Below are 20,838 nucleotides of genomic sequence, written 5' to 3'. Positions count from 1 at the left end.
TAGAAACGAACTTCTGAAAATCCTAAAAAGCACATCAATCTGAAACAAATGCCCTCACAATACGGGGGCCAATGTGGGTATGCTTGCAATGAGGGTTCAGGGATCAGCTGTGGCTTCACCCCCGTCTCAGATGTTAAATTTGGGTGTGTATGTCTCTCCCCCTGTCTCTCTGGTGCTTAGAAAGGCTTCAATAATCTGGCTGGTGGCCAGAAATAGCCCCCCTCAGCTGGCACACCGGCCCAATTTACAACCCATCACACGCAGCGGAGGGTGGCCCTGCCTTGGGATGTCTGCTTCTTTTCCCGACAGGAAGAGAAAACAGCGGAAACGGTAAAACGCCACACATCCCACTCCTACTGGATCCATTATCCCAGCAACAAAAAAAAGCTTAAAAATGGTTCTGAACACTTTCCTCATCAGCTCTGAATTTCAAGACGTGCTCGGACTCTTGAAGCTGTGAGAAAATCCTCTCGCCCTTTGCAAGTGTAACAAGATGAAACACAAGCGGCTCTAAAACCCAAACCTACGACGCTTTTATCTGAGCGCCAGCAGCCCAAAGTCTGGGCCAGATGTTTCGCAGACGGTAGCCCGCCAGACCATAAAAGTAAATATAAATGGACTAACGGTTCCCGTCCACAACCCCTAACAGGGACTTCTGCACCGCAGCTTCCAGTCGCAGCGAGTCACTCCCCACGCACGCATCCACACTCTGCTACAGCTCACAGCGCGCGCCCAAAACAAACTCTGGAGGTCACTTACCATCTGAGAACGGCTCTTGGGACAACCATTGATATCATCAATCTTCTCGTTGGCTGAAGAAGAAGAAGAAGAAGAGACAAGCAGAGGAAAGCAGAGGTTAAAAAACTCATCTCAGTCTGTTCAGTTGAAGTAATTCTCAGTTTTATTCCACAGGATGGGGCCCTCCAGTAGGTGTGTGTCCTAGAGGGATGATGTCTGAGAGCAGATCAGCGGAGGGGCTCATGCCGGTGGCTGTAGCAGTGACACTAACCCCCCCCTTACCCGATTTACCCCCCCTCACCCCTCGCAGAGACATGAAACATTATCTGGCCCCGACAAATAAGAGCGATGCCACTGAGGCCCCGGCCAGCAGCGTGGTGCTGCTTTTTTTAACATGTGTGTGAGGAGGGGGGGGGGATCACTCCTGTCCATTAGAGGCCCGGCCCACAGCAGCTGAGACACGGCCGGCCGTCGGATCACAGCTGACAACTGTGCCAACAGCACAGACTTCAGCACCGGCGACACGGCGGGGCCAACAGAGCAGCGGCGTCGCAGGACCATGATGCACCACATCCACATGCCTCTGTCCTAGAAGTCTAAATCTGAATGTTTTAAGTTCTGTTAACAAATGAAGGGTTTTCTTTCCTCATTATGCTGCAGCTTTGCTGCTGTGCTTCTGTGTTTTATTGTCCCTTTTCCAGTCTTCCTCACCCCCGGCCATCCAAGGCAGACGGCTGACCTTCCTGAATTTGATTCTGATGGAGGTCCCTTACAGGCAGGGTCACCTCTCGACTGACAAAATTTAAAATGAACAATAGAATCTCACTTTATAAAACCTATAAAACAAATCTTGCCCTGGCTGATCTTAATACTTCTCTTCGTATTGCTCCTCCATCGAGCTGGGCGAGCTGAACTGACAAATGAATCATCTTTTCTGTCTCCTTTACTGAGCAACCACAGTCAGTCACTCCCCCAAACATTGAATTATGACAATAGCATTTATTTCTTAGCGTTTAAAGCAAGCTTCTGTTTCTTAAAAGCATTTAAACTAACAGTAAAGGAAATGAAACAGCTGCATAATTTTGTTGCTGGTCTTTTCTTTCCCATCTGTGACAGACTGCAGAATACAAAAACAAAACGATCAAAAAGATTCACGGATTTAAAATATCAAAGTTTTTTTTTTTTGATAATTGTGAAGTGGATGGAAGATTTTTTTTTTTTGCAAATAAAAATCAGAAAAGAGTGACCGGGGCATGTTTTTAGCCACCCTCAGCCAATTGTTCAATTGAACCATGTTTTTGCAGCAATTAAGGCCACGAATCTTTTGGGGAGTTACATCTCTACCAGCTTTAGACATCAATAGACTACATTTTTATTGATTTTATTGACTACATTTTATTGATCAGCCCATCAACTCCAAGCAGTTTCCCTGTCCCTGCTGAAGAAAACCCGCCCCGCAGCATTCTGCTGCCACCACCATGTTTTACTGTGGAGAAGGTGGGTTTTTTCCACCGCACATAGCCGCACAATGTAAAGCCACAGGCAAAATTTTGGTGTCATCATGTAGAAAATCTTCTTTTTTTTTTAAATGTTTGCTGTGTCCTCTAGAGCAGGTGTTCTCAAATCTTCCTCAAACGTTTTGTAGCCAGGGTCCCCTTAGCAGCGGTAACTTTTTTCCAAGGACCCCTTTAGATTCCTCATGCTGATGGTATTTTTAAACGGCCTTTTGTACTGTTAAACACATTAGGAATTATGCGTTTTTAAAAATATCTATGCTTACAAAAATACACCTAATATTAGAGATGTGGTGTAGATAAGATCCTCATTCTCGATGTAACTGTTGTCATACTTCCTAATTTTAGCTGATTTGGCTTTTACCTTACTTGACGAAGTGGATGGAGTTAAATATTTGTCCAATTTTATTACTTAGCTCAACCCCCCACGCCTCCTCAGGCCCGACAACATGCGTTTCACAGACCCCCAACCCGTGGTTCGCGGGCCTCCCAGGGGTCCGGGGACCCCAGATTGAGGGCCGCTTCTCTAGGGTTTACTGCAAATGGGACTCCTTAAGGCTTTCTTTCTTCTTACCACTTTTGAGTATAGACAGGATTCGTAACATGCATCACTAATAGTAGATGATCATTCCACCTGAGATGTGGATCTCTGCAGCTCCCCCAGAGTGACCATATCTCATGCTTCTCTGAATAATGCTCTCCTTGTCCCCCCTGTCGATGTAGGCTGACAGCTACTGTGTGTCTTGGTGGATCCGAAGTTCTGCTTTTCATTTTCAAATGATGGCTTGAATAGAGCTCTGTGAGATGCTCAAGTTTTGGGATATTGTTTTATCATCTAAACCGTTTTAAACCTGACCTGCTGTGTTGCTTAGTCTACATGATGCTGTTTGTTCACCGATACTCTCAAACAAACCTGTAAAGACTTTGCAGAACAGACGTATTCATAGGACATCACATTGCACACAGATGAGCAGTACTTACTAAACGGGCGACTGAGTGAACTGGATTTTATTCACAGGTATCAGAGTAAATAAACTAAGAAAAATTTCAATAAATGGCACAGGGGTAGTGAGTACGAGCCATATATGGAAGCCTTAGATTTTAGATTAGGGATTTTAGCCGGAGGTCCTTTCCCCTGTCACTGTCAGCCTGCTTTGGCCACTAGTGGCATAAAAAAAACCCAGAAAAATTATATTTTAAAGAAATCTATCCTGTGTGTTGCAGAAAATGCTGATAATAAACCTTAAGGTTTGTGGTTATGAGGTGACAAAATGTGGAAAACATCAAGGGGCACAACGTAGGGGCAGATCCAGCCTAGATAGGAGTCATAGAAGAGCCACATTATCAGAACAGCGGCAGTGCTCAGATAACGGGAAGTCTAAAATCTGGGTCACAGGGGAAGAGCTCGGAGACGAAGCAGTCATTCACACATTCACACGCTGAGTCACCGGTCAGCTGGTGTCGGCCCGTTTCAGCCTCCAGTCTGCCAGCAGATGCAATGACAGGACAAGGGCGGCCAGACAAAACGACAAGACAGATGATGATGATGACGACGCTGAGGGGAGCGAAGGTCAAAAGCACACAGGAACAACCCGGCTTTCACAGCCCACTTTACAGGAATGTTACTCTGTTAACATATATATGACTTATTAACTCTGAAAACATTACTACAGGCTACATTATTAACGCAGCAAATAGCTGGCAGGTAAACTCTTTCATAGACTGAACACATAATAGGTAGAAACCTATCAGTCAGGTTTTCATGCTACAGACTTTGCATGATTTTAAATCACACCAGATGAAGTGAAAGAGCAGATTCATGTGATATTAACAAAATAAAAGTGGCTTTGTTCAGAAACAAGCACTTCTTCTATAAGCTAACGGCGTGCTCCACGTGTTTCTCCTGCAATCACATGAGCAGCAATGGTTTTAATTGGCCGACTCCGCAATCAAATCAGAGTCAACTTACCCACAACCTGTATGATCTCCGCCAGCAGCACTCCATCTGTCACGTCCGTTTGGAGGTCCTTGATGAGACGCTTGTGTCCCGACTTGGCAAGGTAATGGTTGGCCCAGTCCGTGTAGATCTGCGGCCAGAAGCACAAGCACAAAAAAATGCTCTTCAGTTGCGAGCCACCAAAACAAAATCCAGTCCAAAAATCCGGAGGGCTGGCCCCCCCCAGGCCCCGCCAAAGGTCATCGATGTGTTTCAAACTCCATAAACACTTGAAAAACAACAAAAGGCATAAATGGTTGTCGCAAATTTACGGCTACTGAAATAACAGCACGGCTAAATGGGAGCAGAGTAGCCCCTCTTTCTTTTGTTGCAGCTCCGATCTGGCGTACATCCGCGTGGTATTCAAATCGGGGCCATTGTGCTCAGCCAGGGCATTCATCTCTGAGCACACGGCGGCTGTTTTCAATGGGCCATGCTGACATCACTCTCTGGGGACAGAAAAGACCCTTCATTGCCTGGGGGTGAAGGAGAGGAGGGGGGGGGGGGGGGGAGCCGAGCAAGCATCTGAATAATTTGAATAGCTTCCTTCATAATTAGTTACCAAACTCTTGCCTGTCCTCCCTTACACCCACAGCAAGACAATCAACTTTCTATTCCTGAACAGATCAAAAGAGGGCAGGGAGGTTGAGAAGTTGCGCATGATGCTAGTTTTAATAAAGGAGTTATATTTAAGAAATGATGCATGACTATGCATGGGTCTACGGCCGCAGCCAACTGCAGAGGGTCTGTTCGACGAGTGCAACTTCTGAACTGCTCTGCGGGGATTCAAGATGTGTGGCAGCCCATCTTCCTCTGTTTGATGTCTTACTTTTATTATCCACCACTGCTCCTCACCCATGTCTGGTGGGAAAACGCCGGGATTAGCATTGAAGGAAAAAAAACAACATGTCTAGAAAATGTCTTACTTATAAACCAGATATCTATACAACAAGCACAGGCCTTTTATAAAGTTTTAACATTTTTAAATTGCCCAGCTCTTTTTGGTATTGGCACGAGATTCACCAGTTTTTTTAGTCAGAGATAAGAATCGACCAATTTTCCCCTTGATCGGCTCTGATCGGTGATCAAATGTTGACAAATAGGATTGCTTGTCCTTCTTCATTAAATGTATCTTAAAAACAGAACTAGCATTTTTGTGTTTAATACACATCAGATAACGTTTACGGACATATTCTTTGACGTATTAATGGGGATAATCGTTTAATTTTGTCATTTTCTTTCAGACGTCAAACCTGCAACACATTTTTTTCTTTTGTTCGTTTAATGGTCCTTTGAAAATAAATCTCAAAATCTGTCAAAAACAGAATCAGCAAGTCAGGCGTTGATGGCTGGAAACTGCTAACAGCAAGCAAAAGATTGATTGGTGCATCTCAAGTCAAGAATAACTGAGATCAACACAAAGCAGTTCAAAAAAAGATAGTTTTCACCGATGGTAAAGTCTTGTATTTGAAAGTTCAAATCCACCAAAGGAGTGACAAACGTTGTCACCGTCTTAAAACACCCCGAGGACTGACCATCTGTGGACATCATCATTAAATTTGCTGAATCACTAGAGAGAATCTCAAAAGAGGAAAGTCATGACTGCAAATTACAGGGCGACAAGCTCACTGAGCAGCAACATAAAAAAAAAAAAAAAAAAAAAGAAGTTACTCCCCTTAACAAGACCAAATCACAGCTATTTCCTTCAACACAAAGACATGCAGACTTTCTCCATTCACAAATGAAAACATGAATGGCATTTTTCTTTCCAGTTCTTTTTTTTTTTTTTACATGGCTGTGAAATTCAAGAGCATCTGTTAATCTGGACGTGCCGCCTGGTGTTGGGGTTAAAAATAACCAGGCAGCATGTAGGCTTTGACATGGTGCTGACCCCTGGTTCTTTGTGTTTGCACTGTAAACAGACCCGGGGCTTTTCTGCTACAACACTAAAAAGGATGAATCACCGCTTCTCATGACGGTTCCTAACAGGTGTGCCAACTTCAAAGAAAAGCACACAAACGCACGTCCGTGCGCTCATTTTGGTGCAAAAGGTTTTTATGAGCGTGCCAGCCTCACATTAAACACAAAGAGCTTCAGAGCGACCTTTAAATCATAGAGGCTGCGTTCCTAAACACAAATCCACAGCGAGAAATAAAAACAGTCTCAAGTGAAACAATGAGTTAAATAAAAGGCTTTTAGCAACCGGATTAGACTCAAACCTTTCAATTTGCACTCTCAGCTGGTCACAGGAGGGGGGAAAAAAAAGGAAGCGCGATCTTCAGGAGCTTTTGTGCGAGCATGCAGGCTTTCTTTGAAGCAGTTTGGGGAAGGAAAATTGAGGACTAGGGATGCAATTAAAACCCGAGGTGAAATGGGTAGCTGTCATTCACAGCACTGAAACCCACGAGGGTGGTTCAGATGACCTGAGGGTGAGCGAAGGGGCACGGGGCAGGTTGTAAGAGCGAAGAAAAGTCAGCAAAATCAAAACAGAATGCTTTTAAGCCATGATAAGAGGACTTCTCAGACACCTCTGATGGTTTCCAGGCAGTACAATATTGAATCTTTGGACTTTTTAGTGCAAAATAAGGACAAAACACAACTATGCTTATAGTAAAGAATTGCAAGTTCTCAGTTTATGCGAGATGCACGGTAAGCTAAAAAAACCCCCCCCCCCCCCTCCAACAGCTAGAATCTAAATTACAGTTAGAAATTCAGATTCAAGCTACATAAACAACCAGCATGTTCATGTTGAGATCCAGCAAAATTTAAATACTAAATGTTTTTATTTTACATTTCTCATTATGTTTTACGTTTGATTGTCTTAAAAAAAGTGAGTCACAGCTCATCCATAATGCTGCTCTCTACTGACAAACTCCAGAAAGATGTAGAATATTTAAGCAGAGTTCCAAGAACTTGAACTAAACTCTTATTTTGAAATCTGACAGGAATTAGCAAAGTTATGGACCACAAACCATTGTAAAAGTTGGACAGAAGTGAGCGTCGAGTTTCCCAGTGAGGCAAGGTGAACTTAGCAAAAATGTGTCGCTTTGGCACCTCCAGCTGTCTTAACAGTTGGTCAACAAGTCAGCTGTAACAATCAGGACTTCCTCTGGGTGTGGTTCACTGATACACTGTTTGTGTGTTATATTTGTACTCTGAAGCTTGACTTTGAAAGTTCAAAGTTCTGACATGCAAAATTAATTAGTAGACAGTTTATTACCACCTTAGTTAGATTGTTCACTTCATGTATTATAACACTGCACAACTACAACCTCTAAAATTAAGCTGTTAAAATCTCAGATTGCCAATAGTAGTTAGCTTTTCTCTTTTTAGAAGTCTTAAGTAACCATATAATTTTGAGCGACAGGGATCCCAGAAATGTTGTTGCTCAACATGGAAACAAAACCTGTACTGACTAGTTTCAAATAATGTTGCATCACAATCTAATGTTAGCAGAGGGAATAAACTGATGTGATCCAAACCGCAGAAAAGATAAATTAATTAACATCAGACCGATGTTTGTAACTGGAAGATCTTCTTAATAAATCCAAGCTTTCAGAAATGTCAAAAGCAATAATGTGAGTTGTGCAAGTTTAACCACACATTCATGGGAGTCTGGATACCGCTTTTAGGGCTACAAGGAAAACAGAATGACTTATGGCCAAGTAGTGATGAAAGGCATAATTAAGGAGGAGCATCAGCTCCATATTGACTGACTAACAGTCAGACAGGAATCTATCAACAGATTGTGGTCTTAAAACCAGTTCCTACGTCACATGTGGACTTCAAATCGTAGATGGATTAAAGAGAGACAAGCAGAGTCAGAAGGTAACCAGTAGGCTAAGTGGTTGATGTTACAACATCATGGGAAAGTTTATGCAGTTAACGTACGGTTCAGATTTTTTTTTTTTTACTTTTCCAAATAGTACATAATTACATCTAAGTCTCCAATAAAAGAGTAAAATGTTTTGAAAACGGGCAGAAATGCAGGACCAGATCTAATCTATCTAGATTTTAATGTACAACATGTGTGATGTATTAAAAGTGTGTTAATAATGTTGTGATGATCGGTTGAAATAAACCCACATTTCCTCACTCCACTTCTTTTTTTTTGTCTCATCACAGTGTCCCCATCCCTCTCTAAGCTTCAACATCTCGGTCTTTGGACTCTAGATAAGGGGTGTGCATCAACTGCTGGCAGAATTCCTCCAACAGGCCAAATATATTATTGGCATCAGACTTGAAATATAATAGCGTGTCAAATATTGCATCCAGTCCATTGCCATCGCGACCTCATACACACTGACATGGGCAAGGCTGGCATGTCAACACATTGTGCAGTTCAAGCTGAGATTTGGTCCAATTTGTGAAATAGTTCTTTGACCATGGAGAGGAAAATTAAAATTTTCTGAGTCGTATCTCAACTAGGTCTGCATCAACTTTGCAATTTGACAACAAGTCAAATTAATTGACTTTTCAGAGTTATCTGGAGTTTGTGGATTGTTAATCAACACTTAATGCTAAACATTTTCACAGACTAATCTCAGACCGAGGTCTCTAAATGCCAGTCTGGAGATACTGAGAAGCATCTGAGGCATAAAATCCAGAGGCACGTCGCACAATATGCAGCATTCCTAAATGTTCTCTGGTCATACCTAAACCAGTCATGGTTAATTGACATTTAATATAGTTAACTTTTAGATTGCTTGGGTCAAACATGGTAGCCCTGCTTTAGAGTTTTTAAAAAAAAATTGTCTTATGAAAATAAAAATATCTAAACTGTTTAATTATTTTGATCATATTCTCAAATACATAAATGTACTTAAACAAGATGCTTTAACTACCTGTTGCCAAATTCTGTTGCCATCCCCTGATCTGATTGCAAAAGAAGAACTCAATGGTCTATTACTGAACGTTGTGATCGGACCATTTGTTACGTCTATTGTTTCCATATGTCAACACAGCAGAAGAGCTTTTTTTTAAGCTCCATCAGCAGCTGTGCAGACATTTTGTTTGGGTATGGGAAATCCCACCCTTCTCTGAGACGCCAAGTAATCCAAAATCTCCCTTCATGACTCTTTTTTTTAGGAGCTGATAATTGGTGCTGGGGGTCAGGGGTATTCCCGTCATCAGAGAAAGCAACGTGACACCAACTCATTGACTCGTTGTCAGAGCCGTATGAAGACGGTTCTTTGTGTCGGATAAGGTCTATCAACATCCTGTTCTGGTAATTCATCAGGATTATTAACAACCTTTCAGCCCAGCTCACATCCTTTTTGATTGAACAGAAACCATTACACTATTGACAGCCGGCTTCCTTTAAGGTCTTTTTAACGATGTTCATGACAGTTTGCCACATTGTGTTGCCACATATAGTCAACGAAGCGACAGCTGCTTGACTGCATACTTTAGTGATCAGAATAAAATCAAAAGGCAGGTTTATGACGCTAACTGGTGCATTTCAGATCCAAAGTATTGTACACCGAGATGCTTCAGTGCCACAGTTGCTTATTTTTCTTGTGGGTTAGATGTTTTACTAAATGCTAATGGGTATCCTGAGGTGTGTGCCATACTCTATTACCTCCATCTCTATTGCCTCCATCTCTGTACACACACAGCTTCGCCTACAGAAACAGACATATTGACATTTATTCAACTGCGCCAAACAGCTTGCTTTGTGACTTTTTAAGCCCACTCTGCACGACAGCTCTGTGCAACTTCACATAATATCCAATTTAAACCATCAGTGCTTCAAAGCCCGATGACAAGCTGTGATGATTCACTCTCTCAGACAGCTGCATCTTCTTTTCACACAAAATGCGCCGCCGATCCAACATCCCCGCTGCTTTCCTCGGCTTGCTGAGTCACCAGGCTGGCGTGCAATGACAACAAAAGGCCATGATGCACGCGTGGTATCCCCGCAGTGCGCGCTTTGCTTGGTCAGGCAGGGAGGGAGGGCAGCCAGGCCAGCACTCTGCCAGAGTGTCCTTGAGTTGAAGGAGTCAATCTGGATTTTAATAAGAGTGAGACAGGAGTTGTCCGTTGCAGTAAAACTGCTCAATGCAGAGGCCCGAGTTTTGCAAATATCATCACATATATGAATTAGGACAGTATAAAGAGCTATTTTTCTGCAGTCATATGCATGTTTTTTTTGTTTTTGTTAAATCTGCAGTCCTATTGATTAGATGGTTTGGTCTGCGCAGCTCTTGGAATTATTATATCTTACACTTGTAAAAGTTGTAAAGTGTAACTCGTAAAAAAAAAGGAAATAATGAAATGAGGGAATCATAGAATGCTGAACGTTTCAGCAAATAGTGCTAAAAATGCTGTATAAGAAAAAACTTAAATTTCTTTGAGGTCCTGCTATGTGCATAGTAGGGCTGGACGGTAATTCAATAACGATATATATCGATCCATAGTTCAATAGAAAAAAAGGGGTCAGTAAAAAGTTCAATAGAACAGTTTTCCTTCTTTTTGCATCCTATTCTATCATGTAGGTTAATACTACAGTCATTAATCCTCCCAACCAATCACAAATGCAGACCCAGATAAGCTCCTTCACCAAGATTCAGAGTTTAGAGAGCACATGTTGTTTTCTTCTTTTTTTAAGGCTTTCAGTTTTGGTACAAATTTGGTTGAATAAAGCGTTGTGTTTGAATTAAGTGTTATTTATTTAAAAATAGGTAATAAAGCAAGGGCATAAAATGGCCAGGCTGCACTTAAAATACATTTATTGATACTTATCGATATCGATCAGTCTGATTAATATTTTATCAATATGCTTTTTTTCCTATATCATCCAGCACTAATACATAGAAAGCTGAGCACCGTTGACCCAACAGGTTTTTCACACTATATGCTTTCAGTTATACGGATGGAAAAACTATAATTGCTCAGGCCTGGCACCCAGAATAGGTTTTATAGAATGTGGGGAGATTTTATTGCTCAATGCAGCATTGATCCCCTTTATTGATAAAGAGAGTTTAGGGCTTTTATTCCATCTCGTAGTTCTTATAAAATTATTTCTTTAAATTTCAGTTTGTGGTCTAACATTTATTTCCTTTCCTTTATCATGCCACTGCAGTGTATTTCATTTTCTTATGTTCAAATCATGTAAACCCCTTTATCTCGTCTAGTATCTATTCAAATAAACTTTCTTTGCCATGTCTAAAGCTGGTGTTAGCATATTGGAAATGCTCGCATCAGCTATTTTGCCCAGGTTATCTGTTGGCATATAAGTAATATTGACTACCAAAGAGGGCGTACAAACTACTTTGTAAAATAAAGTACGTATTAGAAACGTGGAATCAGAGAGGGGGAAGGTTAAGTAAGCAAACATGTAATATCCTAAAACTGAAATCTTCTGCATTTTGCTGCAATTTTATGGGAAAGTATCAATGCAGAATAGGCTGAGCTCTAAATTATTCCCCTCAGTCAGCAGCAATACTGGCCACAAAGCCAGTTAATGTGTGATGACTGGTTTTACCAGCAACACTGTCGTCACACAGCTGCAAATCCTAGTTTGATGTTTACAGGCACAAACTCCAGTCACATGTATCTTCTGTGTAGTTGTGAACACATTTTTCCACATTGTAAACCAAAATATGTATCTTTGTGCATCCAAAAATAGGAATTTGTGTGTAAAAAATTATCTGTATTTGTAGAAATCAAACAAGTTACAAACTTTTTACTCAAGCGGCATTTAAGTGTTTTTCGTCTGTTTACAGATACAAAGCGAACATCTTTGTGTAAAACTCAGCTGTAAGTGTCAGCTTGCAAGTAAAACATTTTTACTGGATTTGTTTCTTCCTCTCAGCTGATTGGTCAGTCTCACGTCAATCCCAAATTTAACAACCCAATCAGAAAACAGATGACAATGAATGTTGGGCTAAATATAGATTGCAAATGTTAAAGACAGAGGGCGGTGCAAGGACCTTTTCTGCACAAGTAGGCACAACTTTATCATTTAGTGGAACAAAAAAAAACAACATTCTCCAATTATATATATTTTTGAAAATCAAGTGCCGTTGTCCATTTTTAATATGCACAACTCTTACAGGGCTTGCAGTTCAGTAGAGGTCAACCTTAACAGTCAAACCCATCTGTTTTCTGATTGGATAGTTAAATTTGTAATTGACATGAGATTGACCAATCAGCTGAGGGGAAGTTTTGCAAGTACATTTTTGCTTCATATCTGTAATCAGACTTTAACAACAGCAGCAACAAAATGCAACTTGTGTAAAAAGTTTTTAACAAGGGTGAAATATTCAAAAACATATACAAATCTTCTTTACACATAAATTCATATCTCTGGTTGTACGAACAAGAGAACGTATATACAAGTAAGACTTATGTCTGCTAACTGCTTAATAGTGCCTCAACTCTGACTTTCCATTCTAGCAATATACCTTACAAACAAAGGCAATAATGGAGGTGTATACTATCACCCATAGGGAAATACTTTGATTTTTATCACCCATTAAGATCAAATAGTTCAGATGAATATTTAAATAAAACTCAATTTTTACAGAGTCTATTACAAAACAGGACTCTAATGTTGCCCCAGAGGCTGACGTGCTAAATGGTCATGCTAAGAATAAATTAATTTGACAAAATAAACCTCAGTCTTTTCTCTCCATTTGTGTTGTTTAGAAACTCTAGATTGGCATTGCTGTGATTGGGTTTAACTTATTTTAAAGCAAGTCATAAAAAACAGTCCAAAGGAACAGAACTTGAACACTAACTTAACTTCAGCTCCTCAAGGTTTTTTCCTTTTTTCTTAGGGGGTAACCAAACTAGAAACAAATCCTGGGAAAACGCAGCTCGTGCAAAACCTTTTTTGCACAGCACCTTGGGTATTTATAGCCTGTTAATGTTGATGTGATGTATTTTCATTCTGCCATAGTGGTTTCAAAACAGGTTCATTACTGCGAGGCATTTAAAGGACCATTTAGTCTGTCCGTTGAAGCTCAAGCATGTAAACCACAAAGGAGTGACTAAATGTTTCACATTTTCACATAAATTCAACCCACAGCAACAGCGGCCTGTCTGTCAAAGTTCTTTATAGGGCAGCAGCTATTATGCTGATAACACGGGCTCTAATAGTGTTATTAGTTATTATTACTTCAAGGGTTCAGCAAGCGATGCAAATAACTTTCCAAAATGAATATCATGCAACTTAAGCTAAAAGTGAAGAAAACACACCGGGACAAAAACTGCTATAAATTGCCATATGTTGCAAGAAAACTTTTTCTATTCGCTTCAGTATCATTCATATAAAGGCATTGAATGCTATGTCTATAAAAGACATGCTCTGAGAAGATGCTTCCCTCTTTTTTTATAGTTCTCCATCAGAGTGTTAAAAAAGCAACACTGCAGGCCTCTTCCAGTGACCCTGCTCACACCAGCCATGCTTTTACAACTAAATCTGAACACTACACTTCCAGAGGTGTATCAGATTCCCAGAGTACCTTCTTCTATAATAAATCCAAACAGCTCCTGCAGATCCGGTTCTACTCATGGCATTTCTATTTCAAGCCGACCTTTCCTCTTATATCTGTTTTTCTCAGACGTCCCCCTCTCTTAACATCATTGGTAACCGTAGCGATTATGGTCCCAATTAACACGACTCCCTACGGCCTGGTTGGTCCTATTACAAGCTAATACAGGCTTCTTTTCTTTTTCATGACGGTCTGATATTTCATAAACAGTGAAACGGTGAGTGCGTGAAACCCTCGTTGTTTCTCGCCGATTTCTTACCACTTTGTAGTTTTCACAGGAGAATCGGCTGTTGCTCCTGGCCGGCACCTTGAGGCCGCAATAAAGTGCCATGAGAGGTCGTCACCGAGACGAAGATTACTGACGGACCCAAACAAACGACTAGACATTCCTAAACTTCCACAGGAACAGAGGATGAGAGCAGCAGTTTAGTGGCCACCGGCTGCCGACCGTCTTATCCTCGGCACATCCGTCACGCCGTCTTTACGGGTTGCTGCCTGCTGCAACATGACATGCTTTACCTCCTTTTACAAGAACTCTTCTCTTATCTGCCCCCCCCCCCCCCCCTCCCCTCTTCAGACTGCTCAGTGAAGCCTCAGACATCCTGACACTGTCACAACCCCCTGCCCACCCACCTCTGTCTCTCTCCAAGTATCATTCAGTGTGAGTCAAGGACACCGACTCAGACACTTGGATCTTCTTCCTCTAGATAAATATGTGAAACATGCAGAACGGGGACTCGATTGTCCCTTTCTGTTTTAAACAATTAAACGCAATTATTTAAATATTTCTAACTGGTTTAGGAATGCAGTGACGATATTTATTTGCTGAAAAAGGCTTTTTGTAGAATTCAGGAATTATTTGCACATTTTTAAAAAGGGAGCTTACCTAATGGCCTGGAGATCATTAACATTTACAGCTTTGTCGCTTATGAACCTTTACTTTTTGTGTGTCAATTCTAACTATTGTTGCCTCTAATTGTTTTGTCTCTATTTTTACCATGGAAAGTACTGCTGTACTCTCAAGGTGAGATTTGATGCAATCTCCTGGTTTATTCAGATGAATTAATTCTTATCAGTGCATATTTTCAACTGAGTCTGCCTGTTTTTTAAAGCAGTAAGCTGGATTCAATCAATTTATGTGCAAGTATATAATATTTGATGTTAACTGGACCTTTTGTTTTACCTTGGTAAGTAGCTGGAGATTATCTTTGTTGTGAATTTAAGTTAAACAAACAGAAAAAAAAAAACTAAATTTTCCAAAATGTCTTGTAACATTATACACTATAGGTGATAGAGCATTTAAATTATTTGTAATTTGCTGCTAATAATCTATTTTCCCGTACAGTTATTCAGCATGATGAACCCGTATCTGCCTACCTTTCTAAAAGATTTACAACATGTTGAATTGTCTGTAAATCTGTCTTATTTGTTACACAACTTTGTACTATTAATACATTGATGCAAAGTCAGTCACCCTGGAAAAGAGGAAAGATAAAAACACCAGTAGAGATGCATCAATCCATTTTTTCAGATCAAATACGATAGCGATACCTGGGCTGAGCTTATTGACCAATACCCAATTCAATACCTGATACTGATACCATACCAGATACGATACTCGATACTACTGTTGAATGAATAAACCTGTATACCTACATCAACCAGTCAATATCAGAGCCAAAATCTGATTCAGGTATTGGATCGGTGCATCTCTAAACACCAGGCCACCCGCGCATAGAGTCAGTGGAAATGACAGATATAATGTATATACAAATAAAAACAAATCCGGTTTAATATTTTGCCTTACATTTTGAGCTGAAATGATTGTAACAAAGAATCCAGGTGTACTTCCTGTCTTAACTCTATTGTGTTAAACTTTGTTGGAATCTGATTTCATTTGTTTTACAACTCACTGTAGACATGTCCAGACCATGTGAAGTTGTACGTTTTGACATCTATTTAGTGCCGCAGAGCTCCGCCCCAGCCCCCTATGTCTAAGACAAATGGTCTGAGCGTGACTGATTTTTTCATGCTGACTAACATGAAAACGAACGTTTTAGTGGTCTTGCTGCACACCTGGTCCTGTACATTACAGCTGGAGAGGCTCACACTGACAAATAAACACGGGAGGTCCTTCAGGTCTGTTTCAGGTGTCGGGTTTTGTTTTGACATCAGCTATTATGCTATTGTCGTCAAATGATCAAAGCTTAACCGGCACAGATGTAAAGTTTTAGAAACCCTCAGGACAAGAACACACAAAGGCTGGTGGACGACCAACAGAAGCAATAAATGCCTCAATAAAACCAAGATACAATGCTTTAGTAACTCCATTCAATTCACTTTCTTCCCATTACATTTTTTATGCCATTATATTCGGTTAATTTCATTTTAATTCAGTTCAAGTTGATTTAATTTGGATCATTTCTATAGCACCAAAATACTTACAAAATACAAACATTCAAACAGGCCCAATTCAAATGCATGCAGTTTGTCCCTGGGTGCTTTGAAGAAATCAACAGATCTGAAAGCAGCAATATAACCTACAGCTCCTCTGTTTTCCTGCCCTCTTTGATGCCACTTGCTTTACGTCTTCTTAAGATGAAGGATGGACACTTTGAGAACTTGAAGGCTCTTTAGAAGTGTAGGAAAGCATATTTGGTTATTGACCCCCTCCATCTGCTCACTTTCATAAATGAGGAGTCAGCATGTCTCCATGCTGGAGTGAGCTGAGGATGACATGTGGCGACACATCCCCTCTGACCCAAGCAGGACCACCGAGCAGATGGCTGCTGGGAGAATGATGGATGGACTGATTGAGTCGCTAACACAATGATCTAAAAAAGGCGTACAGTAATTGGGGGAGGCACACCAAGGTGCAATGGATGATACGTTTTCCCTGTTGCAGGCTGTTCACTGTGCTGTATAGTTCTTGGTAAGCAGAGGAAGACATGGACAGATGTCTCCTGACACACCAGTTTCCCTTACTAAGCAGAGGACTGCAATCTGCTGCAATTTCACTCCTGCTAAATTTCATCATGTGTTCATTAGTATTGTTGGATCTCAGGTTTTCAAAATGGATTTGGACCATATTTTCATCCAACTGTGCTTTCCTTGCAACCCTTTTTTTTTCCAAATCTGTGCAAAACTTCACTTTGACATATGCTTTGGGATAAATGGATCACACTCTATCTGTTAAGGACAATTAAAACATTATTGGTGTTTCAATACAGATTTCAAGGAATCTGGGAGACGGGGGCAAGTGCATTTGGCTCAGCTTAAAAGCAACCATGCATTATTGGTTATGATTTGCTGAGATGTATTTATGGACAAACCAAAGCTAGAAAAACTCAAAATATTAAAGTTGTAGCGTCCGACAGTAACTGTTAACAATGAAAACATAATTTGCACTTTTACAAACATGCCCATTCCTTTAAATTTTTAAATTTAAATTAAAAAAAATCTAGCATCTTTTTACTTATTTATGCTGAAATTTTCAAAACAAATAGTACTCTCACTGTCAATTAACTGATGTAAAAATGTTAGATACATGGTCTTTGTTAAAATGCAACTCTTTATAGGGGGCCCTGATGGATTAGGTGCCCTATGCATGCCTGGATCTGGCTCTGATGCTAGCACTGAGACATTGGCTGTTGACTGTAATTTTCAGTAGGACAGCACAGTTAATCACATTTGCAATATAATCGTAATAAAAAAAGAAGCAATTTCCAAATTGCACAGGTCTGGGATTTTTGGCTATGTTTAGGTGCCGGTAAAATGTTTAAAGTGGGTTTGCCTCCACATGGAAGGGAGGAGAGTTGCAGTGATGAAATAATCAAATTTTATTATTTGTTTAGAGTTATATAATTTGTTTAGAGTTATATAATCAACACTTTTCTTTTACCAAAAACCTTCAGGAATCTCACCATAGCATTAAGTACCGGTCAAACTGTGTAATACATAGACTTGTTTGTTGGTTGCACTTTATGGTCACCAAGGAATGACGTCCAACTTAATAAGCTATTCTGTAGAATAATAATATCCTGATTAATAAAAAGTTAAATTTCTTGATTTAAATAGTCCTTGTTTACAAACATCTTTATCTAGAGGCCATTTTTGTTGCTTGTGGTTAGGTTAATGCAGAGAAAAGTCCAAATTAATCGCAATTATGGTTGAAATATATCGTAATTTTGATTTTTAGCAAAATCAAACAGCCCTAATTTTTAGTTCGATCAAGCATATAGAGACCAGAGGAAGCCTGGAGATGTAAGCTATTAAAAAAGGAAATTATCGTGGTTAAGGCATGTTGACAAATGTTGGAGGCTCAGTCTGGTTTGACAGAGGAAAACTCACAGCAGATAACAGGAAAGTTGAATTAAGTTCAGCCAAGTTTCTCTCTGCTAACCTTCTGAGCTTTGAATCTCTCTCATAAATATGTTAGATTTGGAAATGCCTGTTTGAAGTTTCAGAGTCAGTCTCTATAATATCCGCATGAACGCTGACGTTTTGGAAATGCTAGCCACGCTAAATGCTAATATTAGATGTTAAAATGTCAGCTCTGTCATTCTGTCTTTGTTTTGAAATATTCATAAAACCTATTTGTTATGGCTATGTAGCATCACCTCTCATCTTACTATAGATAATTACCGACCAGCCAAGGTGAAAGCATTTTTTTTTTGCAGTTGTGCCCTGATAAAAAAAATTATGAAAGTGTCAACCAAATAGCGTTAGTTTCTCCTGGGCCATGTAAGAAGTCCATACAACATCACTCACACTAAAAACCTCAGCAGGCATAGAGAAACAAATAAATGTAATTTTTTACAATGTCGGCATTATCAGAATCATATTGTGGGCATCCACATGATAAGGGCCCATCCAATTAGCCAAACAACACATGGGACCTTAAAAATAAAAGGTGAGCAAATGCATGATCCAAACAATGCTCTGTGATCTGGATTGCATTATTACCATTATTAGAAGTTAACTTACAGTGTGAAGGTGCAGCGTCTTTTTCATAGAGCGATCACAACACATCAAGCGGCATCATCAACCAAAGACGGCCTCCTTGGCAGACCCGTTCCACTGTAGTCACACAGGCCTCTAAAGTGGCTTCAGCCCACAGGGAGCTGAGACAGGCCAGTTCTAAATAAGCCCTCATGTCTCTGCTTGTACTTCGTTTGGCACATAAAAGATGTGTGGTTTTACGAAGCCATGCGAGGCACATGGTGGACCAAACAGCTTGGCCTTAACCCAGCTGGTGGAGCATGGGAAACAAAGTTCTAAGCTAGTAGGCTACGACCATGGGAGGGGAAATGTGTTTGTGCATCTGTGCAAACTGACATTTGAAGGATCTATTCATGGGCTGCCAGACGCTTTCAGGTGCAAGTCCTACTCTGAAATGTTCAGGTTAATTCAGAAATCTCTTATTTAGATGAAAAAAAATATTTATTTTTCACAAAGCAGAGCTTTGGTCATCAGATATTTAAGAACTAATCAGCAGAAATCCTTAGATCAGCTGCTGCTTTTTATTCTGATTTAGAGATCTTTACAGTTAAATATGCATCCTCTTGTTGAGGATGCAAATTTCTCTTGCCTTTCTCCAACCATACATGTTTGAATTGAATGGTAAGTATGTATCTTTTGATTAATTTGGCAAACTGGGCTTTTGTAAAGAAATTTGCTTTAAAATAGCATAATTCCATATCCATCTAAATAACCGGCCTTCAGGATGTACAGAAAATTCCTGTTCACACATACCCAAAGTCAAATGGCAAAAATGGATCTAGTAAAGTTTTTCAGTCTCATTTGAATCTTTTTTTTTTTTTCTTTAGACCATCATGTTTTACTGGAAGATTTATTTCTGTAAAAAGGGTGAGGAAAGAGCTCTTTCATAGACCCTGATATCAGAACTCCTGCTGTAAAAAGATGTAGAGCCGGGTTGGTGCGAGGTTTAAGAGTCCGTTTTAACATAAAACCACAGCGTCCGTGCGCCCTGAGGCTACGGTGTGGCTCATGCAGGTGAGATAAGCTCAAGGTTCTGACAGCATTCCAACTTCAGGCATCTTCTCTTCTCAACCCCTAAACATTTTAAAGAAAGTGCATCAAAAACCGTCATTTAGTCACGAGAAATTTGGCTTGATCAAACAGCAAAATTCTGCAGGTCACGTTGGCACACTTTAAAATGTAAAGGGCAGTTTTTCTGTAAAATCTGAACCAAAAAAAAAGAGACGTTTTGATTTATGTACCCAGGTCATATGTAGATATAAGAGCCATGACAGTCAAATAATCGACTGTACTGCATATTAACAGGTTAGAACATCAACTACACTTCACAGCACAGAGGGAAGGTCATTTTAATCCTCTAAATGTGCAAATGTTTTCTTCTTTATGACGCTTTGCCAGTTTCACTGTTTCTGTCACTCAAACACAGGCACACACAGACTGACCTGAGGGCTTGTTGTCGGCCCGTCTGTGTGGGGGTTAGCTGTGTGTAATTAAGCTCGCCTTCTTATCAACCCATCTAAAGGCTCCGGTAAGAACCTCGCTGCTTTCCCTTCCTCTCTGCAGCCATAAGAGATGCAGATAAAGGCTATAGCTGAGAAATAGAGAGAGACGCAGAGAAAGGGCATGCCCCCAGCTTCTTGCATTATGCACAACCTCAACAGGGTGCCTATTATATAAACTGACTTTTAATAAATCTGCTGCTTATAATTCTATCACCTACAACATCTTTATAAAGGTCTGATTTTTCATTTATTTGCTCCACATGACCTTTCTCCTGCTTTGTATTTTATCTTAGAATCCCAGGCTCTACTGAATATTTACCACCTCTGCAGCATCGTTTTCCCTCAACAGTCTTGGTAAAACTTTGCTTTGTGCAGCGACGCACAAAGCAGAGGGACTGAATGCTCTTTTTCCTAATGCTTCAAAGGAAAAATAGACTTGTGCACACATGTGCTGCAAAACTCTGAAGGCGTTACTGACCCAATTCTAACTTTCCAAGCAGACATCAAAGTCAAAGATAGATAGGATCAGGTGAGGGGGAAAACCAGTAAGCAATTCCCTCTTATATTAAAACCTTTGCTAATCCACG

The 20,838-nt window shown here is 40.3% G+C and overlaps 1 protein-coding gene across 12 annotated transcripts in view; it reads right to left on the bottom strand.

The window, feature by feature from the left end:
• The window catches only part of nav2a (neuron navigator 2a), a 252,802-nt gene that overhangs the window by 87,480 nt on the left and 144,484 nt on the right, over positions 1-20,838 (bottom strand). For 11 of the 12 annotated variants that reach the window (XM_036135966.1, XM_021320593.2, XM_036135961.1 and 8 more), the window contains 2 exons: positions 4,222-4,339; positions 760-812 (listed from right to left, as the gene is read on the bottom strand). In XM_036135966.1, the coding sequence (XP_035991859.1) occupies positions 760-812; positions 4,222-4,339 (171 nt within the window). Of the gene's footprint in view, positions 1-759; positions 813-4,221; positions 4,340-14,007; positions 14,268-20,838 lie in introns of those variants that run through there. The other variant, XM_036135967.1, reaches the window with a different exon arrangement.

This window comes from Fundulus heteroclitus, chromosome 4 (assembly GCF_011125445.2).
Source record: "Fundulus heteroclitus isolate FHET01 chromosome 4, MU-UCD_Fhet_4.1, whole genome shotgun sequence".
NCBI classification, from domain to species: domain Eukaryota; kingdom Metazoa; phylum Chordata; class Actinopteri; order Cyprinodontiformes; family Fundulidae; genus Fundulus; species Fundulus heteroclitus.
The sequence above is the reverse complement of the archived record's forward strand: the minus strand, read 5'-3'. Positions and strand labels throughout refer to the sequence as shown.